We start from the raw sequence: 27,497 nt of genomic DNA, 5'->3' as shown, positions 1-27,497 counted from the left end.
TTTGTATTAGTGAATGATAAATGAATAAAGTTAAAAAGCATTTCTATTTGGCTGCTTATAATCTTTATATTTACTTACAATTAAATTGCATTTCAACCGTTATCCAAAAATAGATTTATTTCCTCATGAGATTTGAGATTAATTACATTTTATGAATTTGTACATTTAGTACAGAGAAATGAAGCTACCAAGGTAGCAAGCGGCAGAGAGTTTGAACTCAGTTTTGAATTCAGAAGACTCTAGTTAGGCACTAAACTGTGTTTTGTTCTATTGTTTGAGTTTTATTAAATCCTCAGAACAATGACATAAACTATATTCTTCTTAAAACTGAAGTCCTATTGCTGTACATAAGGTTGCTGTGAGCTGGAGCTGACTCAGTGGTACTTAACAACAACAATGACAAGATCCTATGGAATAAGTCAGAAAAATTAAGTAAAGTGAAAATTATAAGATATCTTTCAGTATGTAGATACATTTCATATGTCTTTTATATAAGAATGACTGAAGGTATGTAAGTAGAAAGATAAATAGATATCTGCACACCAATGTACACTTTTCAAAATCACCAAATGGGGGAAAATATCAAAATGTTTATCAACAAATGAATGGAATGGCTAAAACGTATAACAATGGAATATTATGCAGCTATAAAGAGACATGAATGAATAGTCCTGGTGGCATAGGGGTTACATATTGGGTTATGATCTGCAAGGTCTGAAGTTCAAAACCACCAGTTGCTCATAGGCAAAAGATGGAGTTTTGCTCCAGTAAAGAGTTACAGTCTTGGAAACCCACAGGGGCAGTTCTATCCTGTCCTATAGGGTCGCTATGAGTCTGCATCAACTCGATGGCAGTGAGTTTGGTTTTGCTTTTGATACAGAGAAATGAAGTCCTGATTTATTCTACAACACAGATGAACCTTGAAAACATCATGGGACAAAATAGAAAACATCATAGGAAGCAATATAATTCACAAAAGTACAAATACTATATTACCTCACTTATGTGAAATATGCACTACAAAGAACATAGATCATGAATGGTTCAAATGGGAGGAAGGGGTAGAAAGGGGGAGATTCTTGTTGGGCACTGAGCTTACATTAACGATGGTAGAATGCCTTAGAAAAGGCCAGTGATGTTTTTCTGTTAGCAAGTTGGCTGCTTCCTAGGCCGAGTGGGAGACCGGCTTAGGTTTTGATCCTCTGCCTGATGTCCCCCGCCCCTGCTGAACTCAGCCACACGGGAACTATGGAAGTTCCGGAGCCCAGCAGCCCCACTGAGGAGGAGGAGGAAGAGGAAGAGCAGTCAGCCGAGCCTCGGCCGCGCACCCGCTCCAACCCGGAGGGTGCCGAGGACAGGGCCCTGAGGGCCCAGGCCAACGTGGGCAGTAGCAGTGAGGGCCAGGGTGAGGCTGCCAGCGTTGATGATAGAACTCCCAACCCACCAGGTGCCGGCCCCAAGCCCTGGCAGGGGCCTCCGCCAGCCCTTGAGGTCCAGGTGCGGACACTGAGGGTCAACTGTCCAGAGAAAGTGATCATCTGCCTGGACCTGTCCGAGGAAATGTCCCTGCCAAAGCTGGAGTCCTTCAACGGCTCCAAAACCAACGTCCTCAACGTCTCCCAGAAGATGATCGAGATGTTCGTTCGGACCAAACACAAGATATGCAAGAGCCACGAGTTCGCCCTGGTGGTGGTGAATGAAGACACGCCCTGGCTGTCAGGTCTGACCTCTGACCCCCGAGAACTGTGCAGCTGCCTCTACGACCTGGAGACCGCCTCATGCTACACCTTCAACCTCGAAGGCCTCTTCAGCCTCATCCAGCGGAAGACAGAGCTGCCTGTCACTGAGAACGTGCAGACGATCCCGCCCCCGTATGTGGTCCGCACCATCCTTGTCTACAGCCGGCCCCCCTGCCAGCCCCAGTTCTCCCTGACGGAGCCCATGAAGAAAATGTTCCAGTGCCCCTACTTCTTCGACGTGGTGTACATCCACAATGGCAGCGACGAGAAGGAGAAGGAAATGAGCTGGAAGGACATGTTTGCTTTCATGGGCAGCCTGGATACCAAGGGCACAAGTTACAAGTACGAGGTAGCGCTGGCCGGGCCGGCCCTGGAGCTCCACAACTGCATGGCCAAGCTGTTGGCACACCCGCTGCAGCGGCCCTGCCAGATCCACGCGTTCTACAGCCTGCTGGAGGAGGAGGCCGAGGCCACTGAGGTCGAAGCCACTGTCCGAGTCCGTGGGAACCCTCAGCTTTCCTGTGTGGCCCAAAGTCAGACTTCTCAAACTGGCCTCTCCGGAACCCCGAGGGGGCGGGGATGTGTTCCAGGAGGCACCCAGGGCATTTCAGGGGGTCCTAGGCTTTTGGGTACCCACCCTCCACTTTCCCCAACTGATACCCCATTCCCAGTTGAAGTTCACTGTAAGCTCTTGGTTTCTCCCACGCGATTTTGCCGCAAAATTTTAAAAATCGAGAATTTGGAGAAAAAGAAAGAAAAGGACAGTGATAATGACTGCACAACATGAAGGACAGAGTCAACGTCACTGCATTGTAGAGGTAGAGCGGGCGCGTCAGACTGGTGGCCCCGGCCGCATGCCACCACCAAGGTAATGTTTTGTGGCCCATGATGCTCTGAAATAAAATGCAATGAAGGGATTGTGTGTTCGGTAAAGTGCTATTTTCTTCATAACTATTTCTTCTATTTTCATTTTATTTCAAACCATAGTGGGCTATAAAAAATTTCCTTGGGGGACCTATGTGGCCTGTGGGCTGCCAGTTTAACACCTCTGATTTACATTGCTGTATTATAAGTTTTGGTGTGTATATTTTACTATAATTTTAAACAAATGAGTAACTGAAAAGTGGTACAGGATTAGAGGCAAATATTATATTGGAGTTAGTGTCAAGCACCCAATTGCTTAAAAAATCTCTATCATTGTTGAGAATACATGTAGTAAAACACATATCATTTAGACAGTGTCTACATGTACAGTTCAGTCACAATGATAACATTCTTCAGATTGTACAACCATTCTCACCCTCTGTCCAAGTTGCTCTTTTCCTATTAATATTAACTGGCTGCTCCTTAAGTTTCCTAGCTAATCTTTTATCTATCAGTCTATCTATCTGTCTATCTATCTATCTATCTATCTATCTATCTATCTATCTATCTATCTATCTATCTATCTATCGTGAATTAGGTGAAGGTCTACAGAGTGGATCATTCAACAATTCATACACATTTTGTTTCATCTCAACCGACTGCAATTCCCTCCTTGTCTCATCACTTATCCACTTCCCCCAGTGTTCCTCGCTCCATTCTTCCTTCCTTCCTAACCCATCTGCATGTTGTTGCCTATCTAATTTTTTGAGTTGCTGTTGTCAATTTGATCCCATAGATCTTAAAAAAGCTCAGTGCTGAAGACAGATATTCTTTCCTGGTTAAGCTAAACATTGGGTTTTTTTTGTTTTCAACTTTTCATCATGGTTTGAATGAAAGGTTACAGAGTAAACTGATTTTCCATTCAACAATTCATACATATGTAGATATTGATTATAGTCCCCATATCTTTCTTCTCATTTATGCTTCCTTCATTTTCCTTCTTTCCTATACATTCCTGCCTTCCGAACTTTCTCACTGGACAAATGATGTCCTTTTGATCTCAGAGGATTGACTGTTCTAAGGAGTGTGTCTCTCTCTAGGATAACTGCACCCTGTAGACCTATGTATGTTGTTTGATTGAAAGTTGAGCCCTAGGGGTAAATTTAGTTTTAGGCCTGAAGAAAGACCATGGCCACAGTCTTGGGGGTTCCGCCAGTCTCCATCGGACCATTAAACCTGGTGGGTTTTGTTATTTTGTTTTGTGCCACATTTTCTCCCACTCTGTACAGGCCCGCTATTGTGATCCTTTTCAGAGCGGTCAGCAGGTTAATCTAGTGTTAGGCCTACCTAAGGAACACATGGTCCATTAGTCCTCTAGACTAAGTTTTCTCATGTGTCTTTCATTAGTTTCAGTGTTCTTTGTTCCAGATGGGCAGGACAAATAATTGAAACTTAGATGGCTATTCATAAGGTTTTTTTTAAAGAACCCAGTCCCTATTTACCAAAGCAGAATACAGATAATTTTTATATTTGACTATATATTTTTCAAAGTAGCCTGGTGTCCTCTATGACTATGATGCCCTCCAGGTATTTGGTTATAGGTGAGACATTTATATATATTTGCTCTATTTTTCTCTATTATAAACATAAATCTTTATAAAAATATCATCCACCAAATATACACAAGGTCATGAGTGTAGTTCCCATCATCCATTCATACCTTCCATACTCATACTATTGTTTAGTTTTAAGAAGACTTTAGGGGATACTTTTGGTTTAATTTAATTTTTCCACCAACGTTTTGAAGCCCCCTTGTCTATGTGTAGTAAAAAGTATGGAAGGTAGTTTCCCTAGTTATCTTTGGACGGGGATATCAAAGTTGATTTTTAAATTACTTGTTACTCAACTATTATAAGCAGTCTCTAAGTGGCACAAATGGTTAAGTGATCAACTACTAGCCAAAAGGTTGGTGCTTCAAACTCAACCACAGGTTCCTCAAAAGACAGGACCAACAGTCTGTTTTCTAAAGGTCACTGTATTTCAAGCTGCACATATGGGCTCATCATGAGCTGGAATAGGCTTGACAGCAACTATCAATACCAACTACATCTTATACAAATACAGGATATTTTTCAAAGCTTCACTTACAGCTGGATGAAAAACATTGATGGCTTGAACGGAAGCCTTCCCTTTTTGCTTATACCCGAACACCAAGTCAATCCACTGACAGATGTTCTGGGACACACAGTCAGACTCCAGCGCCTGGCGATGGATGAGGATGAAAAGACGAGGGTCATTGCGTGCCCACGGAGGAAGGTTCACATGATTAACCCGCTCACCATTCTGACGCACACCAAAATCAAAACCTGAAAGACACGAGCAACAATAATATTTAACACACCAAATGTGCTTTAGCCCACAAACAAGGTCTCGTGAAACAGCTCATTGTATACTACAGATAGAAAAAGGAACAGAAAAGACTGACTTTTAAAGAAAGATATACCATTGTTCATCTACTGTTTAAATGAATTCATAATATTCTCATTAAATTTGAGACCTCTCATATTTATTTTCTGCCAATAAATAAGTTGATGATAAGTTGAAGAACAAGCAAATAATCCTTGCACATTCCCACTAATCAGAACCCTGGTCAGCAGTTTGAAACCACAACTCACTCTAAGCAGAAAGATAAGGCTTTCTGTTTCCATAAAGATTTACAGCCTCAGAACTCAAAGAGGCAGTTCTACTCTGTCCTCAGGGTTGCTATGTGTTGGAATCAATTCAATGGTAGCAACCTTGGCTTTAGTTTTGGGATTCCCACAAATCAGATCTTCAAATGCAACATTCCATTCCATTGTAAACCTGAATTACTGTGGTTTATATTTTAACAAATTAATATTTATGCTTAGTAAATATTAATATTCTATAGTTTAAAAATCTAACTAATACAAAATTTGCTTATTTCTTAGAATGTCAAAGTATATTGATTTTATGGTAAGCTATAGGGCTGTTTTGGCTTCCTTTCTACTAAGCACTCTTGTGGATAAAAATATGCTACACATCAAATTGAAAGTTCTTCTGTGATGTAAATGAAATGATACCAATAATTTCATTAGTTTACTACTACTGTGAACAAAAAAATCCCAAGTGTTTAATAATTTTTCCCTAAAAGAATAGTTATCTTTAAATATAAATAGTTTGTGTATTATCTTCTATGGACAGAGATGCTGAACATCAATCATATCAGGAAAAAACAACATAAAGACCTAATAAAAATGGATTGAACCTACCTACTATATATACTTGTGTATAAGCTGAATTTTCCAGCACATTTTTAATGCAGTTATTGTGGTAAAATTAGGTGCCTGGGCTGATATTTAGGTCAGCTTATGTTCGAGTATTTATGGTAATACTAAATTTTTGTCTGCCTACCTCATGATTTTGTGAGAGCCATTAGAAGACTCTTTTTCACCAGTTTTGGAAAGAGTGTGAAATTATATTATTTGAAATATATATAAAGGGCTTATCTAAGTCTCTAGTGGGAGTGAAGGGGACCATGTCATACAGCCAGGCAGTTGTCCTATAGAAGAGTCACAGGCTGAGTCAGAATTGACAGATGTAGACCCCATGTGTGCAGCTGCAGAAGTTGCAGGGACCTTCTTAACAAAAATGAATGAAGCATCTAAGGGCTGGGGCTGTGGAGGGGCTAGCACAGGGGAGGGGCAGTTGGACATCAAGGCGTCTCTATAAGTCTAGTTGTTCCCAGCTTTCCATAGTTCTGTGGGTAGATTCCTTCTTATACAGAGCAGATGACATAAAGGTAAAAGGAATGGGCTAGGTAATTGCAGCAGGAAATGGCATGATGTACATTACAGCAAAAAATACATTTTTGAAAAAATGACTGCAACAGTATTTCCTGTCAAAGTTCTAGAATCTTAGCATTCCCTCATCAAGAGGCAAGGTCTGTGGGCTTTCCTTTTGAACCTAGGCAAGCACAGGTGACTGTCTCAATGCGCAGAAGGCAGTGGGAGTGATACTGTGTGACTTCCGAGGGCAGCCCTGAACAAGCCATACAGCTTCTGCTCATGCCTCTCTTGGTACACTCACCTTTGAAATCTGAGCTGCCAACTAGGATGTCTAAGGTCACAGTGCTACGAGGACATCCAAACCAGCTCTTACAGAGAGATGACAGGGAAAAGCGCTACTAGAGCAAGAAAAGGGACAATGGCCCACTACTTCAAGCCGCTCAATTCTCCTGGCTGTTCCAGCGCCAGTCAATCTGAATGCATTCTCCTGTCTACCCTGAGCTCAAAGCTAGCCGAGCCATTCCTGAATTTCTGAACTACAAAATCTGTGAACATTATTATTTTAAGTCATTAAGTGTTGGGGTTATTTGTTATGCAGCAATAGATACATTAAGGGGAGCTGCGAAAGAGACAACAAGCAGATTTAAATATGAGTCCCATATTGAAAGTAAACACAACTGAAAAACAAACCAAATCCATTGCTGTCAAGTTGATTCTGACTCACAGTGACACTATTCAAGAGCAATGCTTACAGAAGCACACTGCCCTCTCTCTCCTGTGGAGGCAGCTTGAGGGTTTGAGCCACTACCCCTTTGGTTATCAGCTGCACGCTTAACCACAGCACCCCCAGGGATCTTCTCTGCAAATTACAGATGCTGATATTTGACTGAGACACTTCTCACCTGGGCAACTATGTAACATCCCCCAGGGTAAAAGCAGCAAGAGTCTCTTAATGATTCTCCAAACAGCTCCAGAGATGGCAGCTAGTGCACAACACCAACTGCCCTAACAATCATTCTTAATGCCATATACATTTTTTTCAGTTTTATGACATTGCTTTTTAAAATTATTTATTTATTTAATAATTTTATTGGGGGCTCGTACAACTCTTATCACAATCCATACATACATCCATTGTGTCAGGAATATATGTACATTTGTTGCCATCATCATTCTCAAAACATTTGCCTTCTACTTGATGAAGGGTTCATGAGGTAGTGGGGAGTGGGGAAAATGGGCAGCAGATATTAAAGGCTCAAATTCCATATATTTCTAAGGATCACATAAAATAGGAAATTAGATACTGTAAAACAACACCCCCCCCCCAAAAAAAAGAAAAAACCCACCCAAAGATTTAAATGATCTTTTATTAAAGAAAAGGTAAGGTTGATTAAGACTGTTGGTTTACTAGCAGTACAGAATAGTTGACTTTAAAACTTTTGGTGGAGTTTTTGGGGTGCAAATAGTTAACCTGTTCAGTTGCTATTCATTAGTTTGGAGGTACAAGTTTACCTAGAGGTGCTGCAGAAGAATGGCCTGACGCGCATATGAGTAAGTTCTACCCTGACACACATAGGCTAATTGACTGGAAGGCAACTGTTTGGTTTTGCTATCCTTCTGGTTGTCATACAATTCTAGTTAGAGTAGTTTATTAATTTCTCTTTCATTCTCAGAGTATCATTGCTAAAATTTTGGTTTACTTATATTTTAATTTCAATAAATTCTTTTTAAACATATCGTATATACTCAAGTATAAAACCACCTGAATATCAGCTGAGGCAACTAATTTTACCACAAAAACAGCATAAATAATGTGCTGAAAAACTCGGCTTATACTCAAGTTATACAGTAATAAGTTTATAATAAAAAAATAAAGCATTTTCTATTATAAAATTAAAGTCCATGTTTATAAATACTTAGTAGTTAAAAGTTACAATGGGGATATATTTAGTTCCATAAAAATACATAAATTCCTCAAGCTCATTTTAAATAAAATTGTTAGTTACTAAATAAAGATATTCCTTATTTGGGAACACAAATTTTAGGACTTGCAAAATTAAATTTTGAAAATTTATAAAATAATGAACCCTCAGGGGTACACATTTGAAATAATCTATGGTTGTACCTTCTCGATTAACTAAAAACTCTGGAAGATAGAAAAATTCTGGAATAAGCTCTTTCACATCAGTCATGGATTCGAAAGATGAAAGGCGCCAAGTTGTATTTGTAGAATGAAAGGTTCTGTCTGGAATGTCAAAACTTTGATCTACAAAGAAATAAAAATAGTACAATTAAAATACAAGCCCTGATCACAGGTGAAGTCTATCATAATTAAGTTACATTCGCTACTTAAAAGGTTTAAAATAATGTTTACTTGGCTTTCTCAGATTTTAAATGAGATTATTTGCGTCCTTGAAGAAAACTATTTCTAAAAATTATGAAATCTTATTCTAAGATTTTAAATCTATATAATTTCATAATTCATGTCATTAGCTATTATTTAATTGATTATTATCTGTCTCTGTTAGTTAAATGAAAGCTCTACAAAAGCCAGGAGGTGGTGCACTACCACATAGCACGTGATGTCATTGTTGCTGTTAGGTGCCATCGAGTTGTATCTGACCCACAGTGGCCTTTTGCACAGCAGAAGGAAACACTGCCTGATTAAAATGCATCCTCAAAATTGTTCTTATGCTTGAGCCCATTGTAGCAATAATAGCTCCTGAGGGTCATCCTCTTTTTCACCTCACCTCTACTTTACCAAACATGATGTCCTTCTCCAGGGACTGGTTTCTCCTGACAGGACCAAATTATGTAGGAGGAAGTCTTGCCATCATGCCTCTAAGGAGTACTCTGGCCTTACTTTTTCTTTTTTCCTCTGATTTTTTAAATTATGTAAAAAAAAATTCCACATCCAAACACCACACACTCCCACATTTACATATCAGTGATGTTGATTATATTTTTCTTGTACCTATAACCTTTGCACCATTTTCTTTTTTTGTTTAATCGTTTTATTAGAGGCTCATACAACTCTTATCACAATCCATACATACATACATCAATTGTGTAAAGCACACCTGTACATTCTTTGCCCTCATCATTCTCAAAACATTTGCTCTCCACTTAAGCCCCTGGCATAAGCTCCTCATTTCTTCCCCTCCCTCCTCAATCCCCCCTCCCTCATGAACCCTTGATAATTTATAAATTATTATTTTGTCATATCTTGCCCTGACCAATGTCTCCCTTCACCCCCTTTTCTGTTGTCCATCCCACAGGGAGGAGGTCACATATAGATCCTTGTAATCGGTTTCCCCTTTCCAACCCACTCTCCCTCTACCCTCCCAGTATCGCCACTCACACCACTGGTCCTTAAGGGATCATCTGTCCTGTATTCCCTGTGTTTCCAGTTCCTATCTGAACCAGTGTACATCCTCTGCTCTATCCAGACTTGCAAGGTAGAATTCAGATCATGGTAGTGGAGGGGAGGGGGAAGGGAGAAGCATTTAGGAACTAGAGGAAAGTGGTATTCTTCAATGGGCACCTTGACTGGCTCGTCTCCTCCCCTAGACCCATCTGCAAGGGGATCTCCAGTGGCCAACAAATGGGCTTTGGGTCTCCACTCCGCACTCCCCACTCTCATTCACTATGATAAGATTTTTTGTTCTGTTGATGCCCGATACCAGATCGCTTTGATACCTCCTGATCACAAAGGCTGGTGTGCTTGTTCCATGGGGGCTTTGTTGCTTCTGAGCTAGATGGCCACTTGTTTACCTTCAAGCCTTTAAGACCCCAGATGCTATACCTTTTGATAGCTGGGCACGATCAGCTTTCTTCGCCACATTTGCTTATGCACCTGTTGGTCCTCAGCTATTATATCATGGAGGTGTGCATTCAATGATATGGTTTTTTGTTCTTTGATGCCTGATAACTGATCCCTTCAGCACCTCATGACCACACAGGCTGGTGTGTTCTTCCATGTGGGCGTTGTTGCTTCTGAGCTAGATGTCCGCTTGTTTACCCTCAAGCTTTTAAGACCCCAGATGCTATATCTTTTGATAGCCAGGCACCATCAGCTTTCTTCACCATATTTGCTTATTCACTTACTTTGTCTTCAGTGGTTGTATTGGGAAGGTGAGCATCATAGAATGCCAATTTAATAGAAGAAAGTATTCTTGCATTGAGGGAGTACCTGAGTGGAGGTCCAATGTCCTTTTGCTACCTTTATACTAAACCTATAAATATAGGCACATAGATCTATTTCCCCATCCCCATATATATATTTGCATATGTACATGTCTTTATCTAGACATCTATAAATGCCCTTTGCCACCCAACTCTTTCCTCTATTTCCCTTGACTTTCCTCCTGTCCAACTATCATGCTCAGTGCCCACCTGGGTTTCAGCAATACCTCTTCGTTACATTACCCTTGATCATGCCCTACCAGGCCTCCCACATCCACCTCACCACCAATTTGGATCACTTGTTGTTCCCTTGTCCCTGGGTTTGTTAACACCACTTCCTTTCCCCCAACCTGCCCCATCCCCTGTTCCCCCAGAACTGTCAGTCCTGCTATTTTCCCCTCCAGATTATTCATTCAGCCTATCTTATTTAGACAGACCTGCAGAGATAATAACATGCACAAAAATAAGACAGAGCAAAACCAAGCAACAATATACAACAAAACAACAACAGCAAACTACTGACAAAGAACAAAACAAAACAAGAAAGAAAAATGTAGTTAGTTCAAGGATCATTTGTTGCCCTTTAGGAGTGATTTCCAGTCTAGTCTGTTGGGGCACCATGCCCTGGCCCCAAAGTCTACCTTCAGCATTCCCTGGGGACCTTGCCGCTCCAATCCCTTGCTGCTCTGCTGCACTCCCCCAGTGCTTTGCCTGGGTGTGGCGGGATCAGGTCGGGCGCAATTCCCACAGTCTCCGGTGCTGTCCCCCGCAAGGCCATGGGTCAATGAGGGGCGTGATGTCTCATATGGGGTTGGCCATGTGGTCTTCTTTGTGGACTGGCTGCTCTAATTGGGGTCATTGTCCTCAAGGCCTGGTGGGCCACGATGTGATCCTGGCCCTCCCCGCAGAAGAATTTATTTCAAAGGACGGCATTGAATCTGCAGCTCCGGGAGAGGGAAATATCTGATTGGAGCACATGGGAGCAGATGAAGGGGGTGTAGGAGAGAGTGGAGCCTTACTTTTTCTAAGACAGATTTGTTTGTCTTTTACGCAAGCAGTTCATGCTGCTTTCAATTTTCTTCTCCAGGAAGATAATTCACATTTTTTCTTCGACAGCCTTTATTCAATGTCCAACCAAGGCTTGGGTCAGGCATACTTTAGTCCTCAAAGTAACATCTTTCTTTGCTTTTCAATACTCTAAAGAAGCCTGGTGCAGCAGATTTAAATAAAGCAACCCATCTTTCAATTTCTTGACTGTTGCATTGACTGTGGATCCAAGCAAGAACAAATTCTTGACAACTTCAATCTTTTATCCATTCATCATGATATCCATAGGTCTATTTGTGAGGATTTGGGTCTCCTTTACATTAGTTATAATCCATACTAAAAGCTGAAATCCTTGATTTTCCTCAACAAGGGTTTTAAGGCCTCCTCACTTGCAGCAAGCAAGGTTGTATCATCTGCATATCGAAGATAGTTAACAATCTTACTCCAATTCTGTTACCCCAGTCTTCTTCATATAACTGTCTCTGATGATTTGCTCAGCATACAGATAGAATAAGAATGGTGAGCAGCTACACCTGTGTCACACACCTTTCCTTGTTTTAAATATGCAATATTCCCCTGTTCCATTTGTACTACTGCCTCTTGATCCACAGACAAGTTTTGCATTAGCACAATGAAATATTCTAGAATTTTCGTTCTTCTCAGGTTACCCATAGTTTGTTATGATCCACATAGTTGAATGTCTTGGCATAGTCAATGAAACACAAGTAAACATCTTTCTGGTATTCTCTGCTTTCAGCCAAATTCCATCTGACATCAGCAGATTCACTTGTTCCACATGCTCATCTGCATCCAGCCTGTATCTCTGGCAACTCCTTGTCAATGTACTGCTGTAACCGTTGTTGGATGATCTTTAGCAAAATGCTACTTGTATGTGATATCAATACTGTTCCATAATTTGAGCATTCTCTTGGGACACCTTTCTTTGGGATGGGCACAAATATAGATCTCTTCTAGTCAGTTGACCAAGTAGTTGTTTCCAAATGTCCTGGCATAGATGAGTTAGTGCTTCTCGTGCTTCATCAGCTTGTTGAAAGATTTTAATTGATATTCCATCAATTCTTGGAGCTTTGTTTTTGCATACTGCTTTCTGTGCAGCTTGAACTTCTTCAGCACCATTGGTTCTTGCTCATATTCTACCTCCTGAAATGGTGAGATGTTGGCTAGTTCTTTTTGGTGTAGTGACTCTGTCTATTTTTTCCCATTTTCTTTTGAGGCTTCCTGCATAATTCAATTGTTCCTCCTCACCTGAGTCATGCCCCATCAGAAGATGATGGTCCCAAGGCTCCATTCCCATAGGCTTTTCCTGACTCATGTCAGCATGGTCGAGTCCACTCTGAAAAATCATCTCTTCCTGTCACATTTTGAGTGCCTGATCTGAGGGTCCCATCGTGTGGCATGATTTCCGACAGTGTTCTGCTTCTGTTTATGAGGTCTTCAGTATCTAACAATGTTTCAAAGCTATGTATAAGGTTTTCAGTGCCTTCTTCCTTGGAAGTGGGAACTGAGTCCTTCTTTGTAGTCTCTTCTTAGTCTGGAAGTTCCACTGAAACCTTTGGGTGACCCTGCTTATATACCAGTGACACGGCTTCCAGGATCACAGCAACACACCCATAGGACGACAGACAGACAGACAAGTTGTACCACATAATAGGGACTCAATAATGATATATATTTCTGAATGAATAAATAATAAAAGTACATCCACATAGCAAAATTATTCCCTAACAGGAGACAAAATGATTTCATCACTCCTAATTGTTTGGACCACTTTTTTCTGTCCAAAAATTTACTTTTGAGGATTGCTACTTACACGTTTTCACTGAGGCTAAAGAACTGAGTAAAATTTCCTGTGACTAAAAATAAAACTAAGCACACTCTTGTTTTTTCTGGGGTAATTATTAGTAATCAAGAATCATTTTTGACCCAGTCTCTTTTCTATAAACAGTCCAAGCCCCTACTATTAAATATATCTAAAGGCCATCTCTGAAAGGATCAGCAGCATTTCACTGACTGATACTGCTCTGCACTTGCTTAAAGGAAAACTTATGTTTTAATTTGTGGACTAAGATGAAAATAGTTAGCATCAAGCAAGGTGAAATTCTAAAAGGATATGCTAATTCTCCCCAAGCCTTAGTCTGACAGTGAACACTTCCTAGTACTTTCTTACTGCTTCTAATGAGCAGTTAGCATTACTGGCCACTGAATTAGAAAATGTGGAAAGAAATCAGCTTGTAATTTTTCTTTCCTCCACCAATAGGGAGGGTCACTGAAATGAAAAGCCTATAAACTTAGGATAAAATGTTAATGACATTCATGTAACTCAGAAAAAGTAAAAGCAATTTCATAAGGCTACCATAGAGTCACAATTTTGTTATCTAGAAGTGAGGTGATCAAACTGTGGAACAAGAGAAACATACTGTGGGTGTCAACAGCTCAGATTTCAAGACTCTGTAGTTTCTTTTAATCCAAAATGTTTAAGTACTAAACCAATGGTTCTTTTGCCTCTAGCGGACATTTGGTGGTGTCTGAGATATTTTGGCTGTCCTATGTGGAAGAGCCCTAGTGGTGTAGTGAATTATTGTTGGACTGCTAATCGCAGTATTATTTGTTCGGACCCACCAGTCACTGCAGGAGAAAGTTGAGGCTTTCTGCTCCTGTAAAGATCACAGCCTTTGAAACCCACAAGACAGTTCTACTTTGTCCTGTAGAGTCTCTATGAGCTGGAATCAATCCCATGGCAGTGAGTGAATGGGTGGGGTGGGTGGGTGTGGGGGCGGGGATGATGAGGAAGGAGTGGTAGTGTGAAGTGGCACTAGTCTCGTGGTTACAGTACACAGGGCACCAACCCAACAAAGAATTAAACAGCCCCACAAGTTAAAAGTGTAAGGGTGAGAAACCACACTCCACTGCCATCGAGTTGGATTCAATTCTGACTCATAGCAACAACAATGCAGAAATAATTTCAAAAGCCAATACAAAGAACTTTAAGCTAATCAGATAAAACAGAGAGGAGTGAGGGAGTCCGAGGATTATATTTTTAACATCTATTCATAAATAAGTGAAGAAAACTTAGTATAATGGAAATATGTGTGAGAACAGATTGAGACATTTTTGTTGATTGGAAGTTTTAGATAAATGGATTTTGAGCTATATTAAGAGAAATGTATTGCTTAGAGGGAGGAAATAGTTCTGTTATATACTGCAGTGGTGCCAAACCATATATGCAATATTACTTTTTATTCTGGCTGTCATCTTTAATAAGGACATTCACAAATTAGAACATGTCAAAAAAGACCAGAGTATTGGCAGCTTTGGAAAACATAGCACTATTTAAAAACACTATTTTAAGAAACTACTGAGCACAGAACTGTCTTAGTTATCTTTCTCATATCTTGTGTAGCAGCTGGGCTAAGACTGCACACAGGAGGCTGTCACGTTGATGTCAAACTAAATAAGGCCAATTAGTTTGGGGAAACCAAGACTGAGGTTGAGAAAGGAGGCAAGACGACCATTTTAAGTTTTTAAGAATGCTATCCTGTAGATAATTTGCCCTGTGTATGGACAGAGGAACAAACATTAGAAAGTCCTTTTTGTAGCTGAAGTAGAGAGAACAGATGTTCATTCCTCCAAGAGATTGCATATGAGTTTTTATATAAAGAAGTTCAAAAAGGGTTGATAAATGATTCCGCAAAGGCCCCTGGATGTCATGATGAGCACCTACAGAGTTAACATCCCAGTTCTCATTAGCTCTCACAGGTGAGAATGGTCCTATTTTGGACACAAATCAGTAAGTGCTCATCTATCTAAGTCATCTTCAGGTTGGCCTCTTAAAATGTTGATATAGAAGATTATTAATTAAAAAGTTACCACAGTGAAGGTGCCAGAGTGTGGCTCTCTTACTACCTACCTATATAAAATAAATTAAAATAACATACTGTAATGAATGAGGAAGACAGAACTGATGCCTCTGAATTATGATGTTGGCAAAGAATACTGAATCCATCATACATTACCAGAAGGACAAACAAACCTACTTCTTGGAAGAAGTACAGTTAGGATGGCGAGAGTTTGTCTCAACTACTTTGCACATGGTATCACCGGGAGACCAATTCCTGTGAAAGACAGGCTTGGCAAAGGAGAGGATCAGTGATAAAGAAGAACATCCTCAAGAATATGGACTGACACAGTGATGGAAACAATGGGCTCAAACACAGCAAGCAAGGATTGTGAAGCCGGAACAGTGCTTTTTTCTGCTGTCCTGGGGACACCGTGAGTTGGAACTGACTCAATGGCACCTATTTACAACAACATTCTCTTCTTTTAGGTCCCAAAGCTAACTTATATGATTTGAAATAATTCCTACTATCATAATTAAGACAAAGCCCACTTTAAAAGATGACTGTTTCCCAAAGCTACACTTCACAAAGAATAAAAAGAAAAGTCCTGCAAACATTAGCTTAGTCACCACCACCCCCCGCCCCGCCCACACAAACACTGTTTTAGGTAGTTAGTGAAAAACATTACCTTGGTAGGCTAAAAACATCTTTGTGAAAGGGGGCATCCTGACCAGGAAGTGGAGCACAGTCCCACTGTTTGAGTAGTGGGAGCCATAGTGATACGGCTGCACAGGCGGCATGGGGTCGTCTTCTCGGGCTCCTTTGCGGTATTCTTCTTCCAAGTACTGATGGGACAGAGGATCGGGGAAAAATCCATGAGACTGTGCCCTACGTCGGGCTGGAATCACCCTAAGGGTTTCTTCTTCAGTCCCCTCTGCAGTGCACACTCCAAAGCCTGCCCTTCATTCCAGCCCAGACCACAATCATCCCGAGGGTCTGAAAGCCCTTCCTCTTGTGCTCTGAGAAGGTCTGACCTCTGGAGAAGCAAGAAGTTCTAGGCCCTTAATCTCCTGTTCTTCCATACAAATCCACCACTGGACCAACGTTCAACTAGGGAGAGCTGCTACTACCGCCAGCGATCTTTGCATTTTAAAAGAGTTTAAAGATAGAATGCTAGATAAGTAGGAGAATACCTCTTTGAAAGTGGAAACAAAAGAAATCTAAAAACCATGTCTCGATATTGGAATTGTGAGGTGTTAATGTAATACTCTGTGGCTATTTGACAGTATAGTTACAGAGACTTAAAAAGGACCCACGGGTTTTGTTTTTGTGTTTTCACTAATCCTATTTTCCCATCATATAATAGAAAGTTCCAGCAAACATTTACTCTCTCTCACCATTCTCATCTCCACAGCAGTTGCTTGGCTTTGAGACCAAAGCCATGTGCCAATTAAGGTTCAAGAGTCACGTCTCTGTGATTCCCACAGTAATTCCCCATTGTTAACAACAGAAGAGAATCAAGCAGTACAGTTTTAAGATGCTTGGAAGGCTGATTCTGACATTATGATACAAAATAATATGCTGAATATGAGAACACTGCTTTAGCCGTTCTTATCTGAACACTGTTGTAAAGAGAAATGGGAAGCATGTGGTTAATGAGTTTTCTTCAATTTCCAACAGACTTTCATTGGTATTAGCTTCTCAGAAACCGGATATTAATTTCTGTTTCTATCCTTCAAAATCTGGCAAATTTATGTTTAAAAAACCAATGCAAAACTCTTTGGGATTATGGTGAATTGTAAATATATTGATACTATTATACACGTAATACTAGGGATATGAATAGCAAGCCCTAGAATTCTTTGTAATTTTTATAAGGAATGATTTATAGGAGGGTAAGTCAAAAAGTATTGCTACTAGGGTTTCAATTCTTACATGCCCAGATTTATTGCAAAAGAAACCTTTTCAAACATGTCTCTGTGATGAGTGGATGGTCGCAGACAAGTTCCTCTCAACAATACAGTTTAACTAAGATAACTTCCAAAAAGGTCCAATCAAACTTGATTCCAAGAGGATCTGCTGGGCAAGATTTTCAAGACAGAGAGGCTAGTTTAACAGGTTATAACGATTAGTTTCTGAAGTCCAAAGGGGGAATCTTGATAGATTTTGTAAAAAGATATTTAAGGAAGAAGTTTTAACAAAATTGGAAACTGTATTGGTGAGAAAGAGGCCAGGAAAGCTGACATCCTTTCCCCGAACCCGCTCCTAACACATATGTCCTGCGTGCGCGCGCGCACACACACACACACACACACACACACACACACACACACACACACACACACATCATGACAACGCTCCTGGTCCTTCTTAAGGGTAGCGGGAACTATCTATGGGGATTTTGTGGGGAAATCTTACTCCATGGACCCTACAAGTTCTTTTCTTGCCCCTTCTGACTTCTTTATTTCTAAAACTAAAAGAACATATAAAAGAAATATGATTGAGTTCTTTGAGGATGCTCAAACTGCCGGTTTGACACGGTATAACATGATAAGCACAAGCTTCTTTTGGGAAGGGTTAAATCCATCTACCCAATGCCACTGAGACCTTTCTGACTCAAAACACTACATATAGGGTTTCCAAGACTAAGTATCTTTACAGCTTCAAATTTCTCCAGCTGAGTGGCTGGTGGGTTAGCGATGGAACCTTCACCGACTGAGATGCAGGATAGGTCAAGAAGCAAGAGCCTCGCATTTTGATATTTTGTTTAATAAAGGTTTCTGTGATTTTTTATAGCAATACTTTTTGACTTACACTCATATTTGAATTTCATAATGGACTAATAGCTTTCACTTTATGCCATAAAAAGTGAAACTCTTTTGAGCAAAATATTTTCAGAAAACCAACCCAAAATGACACTTGAAAAGGTAAAAGCAGAATGACTAAGACTGCAACTTAAGATGAGACACAGCACGCGTGCACACAACAACATCACACTTTCCATTTTGCAAGGACAAAGGAGGGCGAAAGCTACCTTGTATGTGTCCACATAACGGTCTTCCTTCTCTTTGTACTGCACAGCTATGGGCTTAGAGAGATTTCTACAAAGGAAAAGTTGATAGAGAAAATTTAAATTCTGACACAGAGAAAAGCTGGCTGTTTGTACCCTGTAAATCAATAATTCATTCTTGATCAACAAAATGCTCTTCTAACACATGTTCAACAATACTGGGCAAAAAAGCCACTCCCTCACACATTGCTTCCCAGCTGAAAAGCACTCAGATTCACAGATTATGTAAGAATAGCTGCTCTCCCACCTGCCCCGACTCAACCGCTTCCTCAGTGCCCTGGCAATTCCTGTCTTCCAAACTCTACAACTGGTGAGACCGTAAGGAATGCGGGGCAGTTTGGAGAGAAATCATGATCATGAGGAAACACTACGGAATTGGTCAGCTATTGAGTAAAAATGGAAGAAATTACACAAGCTTAAAATGACCAAATTGAGTTTTGGGGTGTAAATACTGCAAAAAGTGTTTTGTCCTCTAATTAGCAAATGTTGAGTAATACCGGTGTGAGAAGTGTGAAATATATGTGCATACATGCAATTGTGTCTGTAGTGGCAGTGACATGGTACTCAAAGAACAAGCTCACTGCCATCGAGTTGATTCTAACTCACAGTGACTCTACAAGGCAGGGCAGAGCTGCCCCCTGTGAGTTTCCAAGAATGTAATCCTTTTCAGGAATAGAAAGCCTTGTCTTTCTCCCTCCAAGCAGCTGCTGGTTTCAAACAGCTGACCTGTCCAATGCTTAACCACTACACCATCAAAGTTCCTGTGGTGGCATTCACCTGGTGGCATTCACAAGGTATGAGAGAGGAAAAAACAAACAAACCAAAAAACCCCAACACCGCTGGGATTGAAGCTTCACTTTCACAAGCCATAGAATCAAATCCCATTCCTGTGAGGCACTTCAGAGAATAAGAGGAAAAAGAGCTGATGGTGAAGGGGGGGCTTCCCGTGGCTGAATGGGCCTGCATGGAGTTTCAATTACTGGCTAAGACTAGATCAATATTAAGATTTGCTCTAATTTCAATAAGTCAAACCAGGTCTGCTTAGCTACATGCTGACATACCCTTTTCTTTTAATGAGTTATTATTTACGTGCAAATCAGTTGCCATCAAGTTGATTTTGACTCATCTGGTGCCCTCCTATCTCTGGAGCAGACGTGTGCTCCATGGGGTTTGCAAAGCTACAGCCTCTTAGAAACTGAAGCTGTTTACCAGGCCTTTCTTCCAAGGTGTCTCTGGTTAGAAGTTGAGTACTTAAATATTTATACCATCCATCCCCAGGCATCCTTGAATTGGTGAGATTGCAGTTAGCAGCCTGATTTTGCTTTTGTGGCCTTTCTAATCTTAAAAATGTTGTAAGTGAAAGCACTTTTATAGACGAGGCACAAATGTCTCTCTCTAAGAAAGGAGGAAACTGTGTTTGAGACCCTTATCGGAGCAGAGAGCCTCGCCTTTCTCTGAAGAAGCAGTTGTTGGGTCCCGCTGTCGAGGACTGTAGCAGCTCAGCATCTAGCTCACTAAAGGTTCATATCTAGCACCACTAAGACTCTTTCATGTGTGTTATCTCCAAACTCCAAACTCACTGACTCCTAGTGACCCTAGGAGCTTTGGGATAACTGCCTGTGTGGGTTTTGAGGCTGTACACCTATAGGAATAGAAATCCTAATTTTTCTCTGATGGAGTGACTGGTGGTTTTAAACTGCTGGCCTTGTGGTTAGCAGTTCATGAGTAACCATCATGCTATGTGGGCTCCTCATGTATGTTATAGGCATGGAAAAATAGTTTACATTAGAAAAATAAGCATGCATGTCCTGGTAAGCAAAGAAATATCTGGGATGGTATATTCTAAAATGTTTTTCCTCCAGATGATAGTATTGAGGATGATTTTTTATTATTTTTGTTCATGTGTAATTTCTGATTTTTCAACAAAACAAATTGATTTTTTTAGCAGCAAAAAATTATATGAGCCCCCAATAAAATGTTTTTAAAAATGATATGTCTCAGAAACTTTTCACAGGGTTCCCATGAGTTGGAATTGTTTCATTGATGGTAGGTTTAGAGTTTTGATGGGTGTCAGTTCTATGAAGGAACCCTAAAGGTGTGGTGAGTTGAAAGGGTGGTGGTTCAAACCCACTAGCCACTATGTCTGCTCCTATAAAGATCTGCCATTTCAGAAATCCAAAGGGGCAGTCTTACTGTTCTGCAGGGTTACTGTGAGTTGGAGTTGACTTTATGACAGTGGGTTTTGACAACCTACACGAGGGGTGTCAAGAAGTTTGTAAGAGAATTCCATTATATTTCAGTTGAATTTTCCATGAACTTGGAAGCCTCCTTGTACTCTCATAACAGAGCCTTTCATAGCTGCAGCATATAAAAACCACTCAATTTACTTTGTTAAGCAAGCATGCTGTTTCTAAGTGTTAGCACACAAAATGTTCTAACAGGCCAGACAGTGTTCCAGGTAATGGACCACACAGGTTTGGTCCTGCCTTCATAAAACTTACTCCCAAGGGAACACATACATCTGGAGTGGGAGACACGGAACATACATCTAACGAGTTCTTTGGATATTGTTAAATTTCTGCCCCGAAAGGCTATATTTATTTCTATCAACTCACTGCCATTAAGTTGATTCTGACTTATAGTGACCCTACAGGGCATAGTGGCTCTGTCCCTGTGGGTTTCTAAGACGAAATCTTTACAGGAATAGAAATCTCATCTTCCTCCCACGGAGAGGCTATTAGTTTTGAACTGCTGACCTTGTAGTTAACAACCTAAAGCTTAAATCACGATGCCACCAGGATTCCTCCTACTTATACCAGCATGGTAGAACATGTTTAAATATCCAGTACAGTGTATAAACATGTCTGAATTTGACAAATCCATAACACTAAGCGTGGCTAGTATATAACCTGTCAATCTGAGAAAGGAATGGAGCCTGGCCTATCAATCAGGCTGCAGTTTGATGACCTCATTTGGAGGCGTGAAGGAGATAACTAGCTCACAGGAGGCCGTAACACTCACTCCCTGTGAGACATTCCTACTGACAAGCCACATGGAGCTACGCTGATAGAGTCAGAGCCCTGAGGCTGGAGGAGCCACGTGCAGACCCCTGCCAGCACTGAGATGCTTCCATCACCACTGTATCCACGAGACTTTCCACCCACAGGCCTGTGATTTTCCTGAATTCACTGTCATTGCATGTCTGCATCAGTCTGAAGAGGAATTTATGGACTAGTAGTGAGATATGGGGTAATATCAGAATTATGGACTTACTTGTTCTGGACTGGGATGGGATGTTTTCTTAATGTACAATTGCTCTTTGACATAAATTTCTCTCCTATACACATGAATGTTTATGAATTTGTTTCTCTAGTCAACCCAGACTAACACACTAAGTATACTTTCTTAAGGGTCTTCGGTAAAAAATTTTTCTTAAATTATTAAAAAAATTTTTCTTATTATAAAATGGGTGAAGGGGTACAAAGAAAATCAGTTTTCTATTCAACTATTTATGAAAAATTTGCTTCCTATCTTTAATTGCCACCCCCACAATATATTACTCGACACACTTTCTTCCTGTGTTTGCTGGTTTCATTTTCCCTACTTTCCTAACCCTTCTTGTTTTCAGAACTTTGTCCTTGCGCAAATGCCACCATTTTGTTCTTGAATGGTTAGGTATTCAAAGGCAGGCATACATACCATGTGTTAATTCTCATCCATAGCCTTGTCTATTGTTTGATTGAAAACTGAGCCATGGGGATGAGTTCAATTCAAGGATGGAGGACCTCTAAGGACCACAGCCACAGGATTTCTAGTCTTTATGAGACACTAAGTCTGGCCTTTTGATATAAATCCTTATAGAATTTGTAAGATGTAAATCTGATTTCTTGAGATCCACCTGAACTAAGCCTACTTTTAATGGTCATAACTAAAACATTGTTCTATAAATAGGGGACTATTTGGAGTCAATTTTTATTTAAACAAAAAAAAAAGTACTCATAAAACTAAATAAACAGAATATTTCCCCAACATCTAGGGCTATTTGGTTACTCTAAAATACAGTTCATTCAGGAAAGGTGAGACAAATACTTAGGAATTAAGTGTTTTGATCATCTCCTGTGGTGACCAATGAGTTTTGTTAGTTTGGGGCCTTTAAAAAAGTAGCATTATGATATAGTTTTATCATGTAATAATATATATAGAGATATATATAATGTTCTCCATTGTAGTCATTATTCTTTTGATGCTTGGGTGGTTCAATCTTTGGCCAGGGGGAGCCATTTCAAGTTGACTCCTGAATCCTTCAGATGACTCCTTTGCTCTCTTGATGCAACAAAAGATCACAGGCTCGCCTTGCATATTTTTTTCTCATCAATGTAGAACAAATGGGAGAGCCATAAATTACTATTTTGCAATTCCTAATAAAAAATCTATTCAAACAATAATACCAATGGATAAACCATTAGTTACAACTTTCAGAGGAACACACCGATCAAACTTAACATCATTTAAATGAGTAAGAGGACAACAACAACAAAACACACTCACTGCCATTGAGCCAATGCTGACTCATTACAACCCTACAGGACAGGGTCGAACTGGCCCTGTGAATTTCCAGGGCCAGCTGTGGGAGTTGAATGCCCTGTCTTTCTTCCTCAAAGCGGCTGGTGGTTTCAAACTGCTAACCTTGTGGATCACAGCCTAATGTGTAAGCCCTATACCACTAGGGCTCTCCTAATATCATTTAGAAAGGAGTTTCATACACCTCTTGATATGATATGATATGAAGTTTTCACCACCAGTTAAGTGTTCTTGTCAAAAAGAATTGACACTAAAAAAACAAAACAATTGAACCTGAATCTAATCAAACCTTTGAAACGAATGTCAAGTTTTCAGGTAATACACAGGCTATAGGACTGTTACTATGGGAAACAATCAACCACTTTACAGAACAAATGACCCAGACTTTTCAACGAAGAATATGAAGAGGAAAAGAAAAAAGAAAAGGATATCTGTGTCTTTAGATACTCAACAACCAAAGACAACACTGATCTAACTCAAGTAAAAAGACATCTGTGAAATAAAGAGGGACATCTTAAAATGGAATTACTATTCATTTTCTTAGATGGCACTGCAGTTCTGTAATAAAATGCTTAAATTTCTTTATTTTTTGCCAATTCACCTTTTGAGGGTGAGAAAATGTCCTACTAATTCTTGTAAGAGGGCTAATAAACAAAGATTCTGTAATATATCTGGAGTAGAGAGAAAAAAAAAGAAAGGGAGAGAGAGATGATGAAATTTGGCTAAAATTTTGTTAACTGTTTAATTGGGATGACTGGTGTTTTTGGTTCTTTATATATGTTCATTTTTGGGGGTTCCATGTTTGGAAGTTTTCACAATCAAACCAATGGATGACACCCAAAGGTGATGCTTTTCCTTACCTGTAGATGGATGGGTCATTGAGGTCCAGTGTCTCACTGATGTAGTCAGCAAGTATAAATGGGAACACTGGGTACTGCATAAGGTCATTGAAAGAGCGCCCTGCATGCTTGTTTAAGTGAGTCAAATATTCAAAGTTAGTAATTTGTCCAGTGTACCACAAGTTTGTCAGAGCAGTGATGTTTCCATACTCCAGAAGATTGGGGAGGTTATTTGCTAGTATACTGTGGTAGACATCATCACGGACCTAAAAGGAATGGTGAGGAAAAAACAACAACAAAAACTTTAGACTTTACTTCTAGGCTTACTGGAATTTTTCTCCAAAGAACTCATCATATCATGGACATGCTACTAATCTCAAGTTCCCTAAGGAGGTACTTTTTATCCAATATAATTAATTGGTGGAGGATTGAGATTTAAATCCAGGTCTCCACTTAGTTACTATGTATCAGTACTGTTAAAGGTGCTTGAGCTACAGCATTTAACAGAGCTCTGACATTCTACTGGGGAGAGGCAGACAAGGTTGGCTGTTATTAAATTATTGAGAAAAGCAGAACAAAGTAAAGGAGTTAAGGAATGGAGAGGTGAGTTTCTATTTTATAAAGGGAAGGCAGTTCTTTCTGATAAGGAGATATTTGATTAGCGAATAAGTCACACGGATGGATAGCCAATGGGAGAAGCATTCCAAGCAAAGGGAACAGTAAGTGCAAAGCAAAGGCACTGAGGCACCAGTTTGCCTGATACAAAGAAAAGAAAGTCACTGTGGAGGAGTAAAGAGAGAGGAAGAGGATGGTAGAATAGAAGTACAGGTCAGAAAGAAAACAGATGTAAACTACTTATTAGTCTACTAATGGCTTTGGCTTTGACTGGGCGACACAGGAAGTGACTGGGGCTTTGGAGCAGAGGATTAGCATCATCGGATATATGTTGGCTGCTGTGTTCAGAGTAGTCTGAAGAGGGGTGAGGGAAACAGCAGAAAAAGGAGTTAGTAGGCTATTGTAAAAGTTTAGGCAAGATGTGTTGGTGGCTTAGACCAAGATGGTAGCAGAGGAAGTGGTCATGTTCTAGATATATTTTGAGGGGAAAGCCAGCAGGAGTTATTGAAAGAGTAAATGGGAGATTAGAGAGAGAGGGGAATCAAGAAAAATTTCCACTTTGGGGCCTGGCAATCAGAAAGATAGCATGGCCATTAATTAAAATGGGGAAAAGATTAGAAGTTAAGTTCTGTATTTAGGTTTGAGGTTTAATTACATTTTCAAGTGGAAGTGCCAAATAAAGAGTTAATATCTGAATTTATCATCCAGGGAAGAGGTTTTGGGGGTGGCATTATAAGACAGATTTTAAGGGTGGAGGTATTTAAAGTCATGAGACAGCATGAAAAGACAAGGGGCTGAGGAATGAGTTGTGGGCACTCCAAGGAAGATCTGCCAAAAAACAAAAGGAGTTGGAAGGACTTTTAAAGCTCGTGGTATTAAAAGAAGAACTAAGAGAAAGTGGTAGTTTAGAAGTCAAGCAAGGGGGATTTGTAAGAAGAGGAGTCATTCATTCATTTAAAAAGACCAATGTGGCTCAATGGTTAAAAGCTCAGGTCTGTAGTCATAAGCTACCAGCCGTTTCCAGAGAGAAAACAAACACACCAACCTGGTGATCTGCTACTATACAGATTTCAGCCTAGACACCCGATAAGGTCCCTATGAGTCAGAATCCACACGGTTTAACACAACAACATTCATTTAAAATGTTTTCATAGATACAAGTAGATGCTTTGGGGAAGCAAGCTTTAATATGTTTTTAAAATATGATGATGGCAGCATACGTGCAAATGTACTTGACACAGTGGATACATGTATGGATTGTGATAAGAGATGTAAGAGCCCCAAATAAGAGTATTAAAAAATATTTATTGGGCTTTAATACATTTTTAAGGACAAAAATAATCCTCAAATAAGGTTATTTTAATTTTTATTGTTTTCAGTTGCTGTCAAGTTAGTTTTGACTCATAGGGATGCATGTGTCCGAGTAGAACTGTGTGCTTTCTGGGACCTTGAAGACCTTTGAGAAGCGATCTCCAGAAGCAGACTTTTGTCTGGAGGCACCTCTGGGTGGGTTCAAATCACCAACCCTGTCATTACTAGTCAAGCACTTAACCATTTACAGCACTCGGGGACTCTATTTCTTATAATTAAGACTAAGGATTAAAACAGTTTTAATTTGATTGCATTCACAGTGAATTAAGGTGTAAATAAATGAGACCTTTACAATTGCATGATCACTTAAAACAGACACAGTAGTGAAGTGAGTTTACCTTGGTGTTATCAAATGCTAACAGGAGGGTCCTTCCATTTGTTAAAAATATTTCTACAGCATTATCTCTCAATTGCCACCAACGCTTATGAACCTCTTTAATTTCTTCATATGTCCAGGAAAATGATGCTGGTTCTAACTCTCCCTGAAGGTTCTAGACAAAGGAAATACACCAACTTAATTGTGTTACACTAAAATATAAGGAATTACTTTTAATTAAAAGTTTAAAAATCACCAATATGAAAGCAAAAGACCTGATAAAAATGGCTGATAAGATTATCTGAAAACCCTACCATAAAGCCATTCAAAAGATAGATAAGATTTAACAAGCATTCTTGCGTAGTTGAACTTGTAAGAAAATATAAGAAATAAAAGTCCCAGAGTCAAAAATAAAGAGAAATTTGAAAAACAGTAGTAAGAAACCGCCTGGTTGATACTTTGTCTGCTGGTTGTGTGTGCTGCTTCCAACACAGTCGGTTGGAGTAACATCTCGGAGAGACAGAGAACGAGGTAGTGAGCTCCCTGGAATCATTATACAGACACTGAGACTGCTTAGAAAACCAGGAATGGACATATGCCCAGTAAGAGTAGACAGAAATATATGTTCACCAGAGACTCTCCCGAGGACTCCTCTGGGCCAGTCCTCACGTGGAGCTGGGGAAAGAGGAACCTATGTGCATGCTTGAGTGGCCATGCTAAGAAACAGAAGCATATCTCATTTCACGGAGTTTGCTCTATTAGGCTTTGTAGATAGTGCTTGCTTTCTTCTTTTAAAATAAATGGAGAGTTTGAGAACTTTGTGTGGAGTCTAAAAGGATGCTCATAAATAGAAGCAGAAAATATGTCACAAGTAAATTATAATGTTTTAACCAAATGTAATATTCTTATGCTTAAAACAGAATTCTTCCTTTAACTTCAACATTCATTCACTAATTTAACATATATAGCGATAAGTTAAAAAGCATTGCTGTATAATCATAGAAACCTTTACTAAAGAAGAAATCAAAATGTGTAACTATTTATTATATTATGTTTATCAACATATTTTTTCTATAGGTCTATATATATGCTTCTAAAAACAGGGTTTTATCTGTGTAATCCTTCCTCAAAGAATTCCCTGAAAAAGAATTTATACCACAACAAAAGGATAGTTTGGTATCCTTTTAAAAACATTTCTTTTAATTTA

The 27,497-nt window shown here is 39.8% G+C and overlaps 1 protein-coding gene and 1 pseudogene across 1 annotated transcript in view; one reads left to right on the top strand and one right to left on the bottom strand.

The window, feature by feature from the left end:
* The window catches only part of LYST (lysosomal trafficking regulator), a 264,929-nt gene that overhangs the window by 42,200 nt on the left and 195,232 nt on the right, over nt 1-27,497 (bottom strand). The window contains exons 39-44 of the mRNA XM_075532181.1: nt 26,313-26,465; nt 24,010-24,254; nt 18,533-18,599; nt 16,187-16,343; nt 8,535-8,675; nt 4,752-4,969 (exon numbers count right to left, since the gene is read on the bottom strand). Of these exons, the coding sequence (XP_075388296.1) occupies nt 4,752-4,969; nt 8,535-8,675; nt 16,187-16,343; nt 18,533-18,599; nt 24,010-24,254; nt 26,313-26,465 (981 nt within the window). The remainder of the gene's footprint in view (nt 1-4,751; nt 4,970-8,534; nt 8,676-16,186; nt 16,344-18,532; nt 18,600-24,009; nt 24,255-26,312; nt 26,466-27,497) is intronic.
* On the top strand, nt 1,162-4,048 carry LOC142429816 (BRISC and BRCA1-A complex member 1 pseudogene; annotated as a pseudogene).

Source organism: Tenrec ecaudatus, chromosome 1 (genome assembly GCF_050624435.1).
Source record: "Tenrec ecaudatus isolate mTenEca1 chromosome 1, mTenEca1.hap1, whole genome shotgun sequence".
In the NCBI taxonomy this organism is placed as follows: domain Eukaryota; kingdom Metazoa; phylum Chordata; class Mammalia; order Afrosoricida; family Tenrecidae; genus Tenrec; species Tenrec ecaudatus.
The sequence above is the reverse complement of the archived record's forward strand: the minus strand, read 5'-3'. Positions and strand labels throughout refer to the sequence as shown.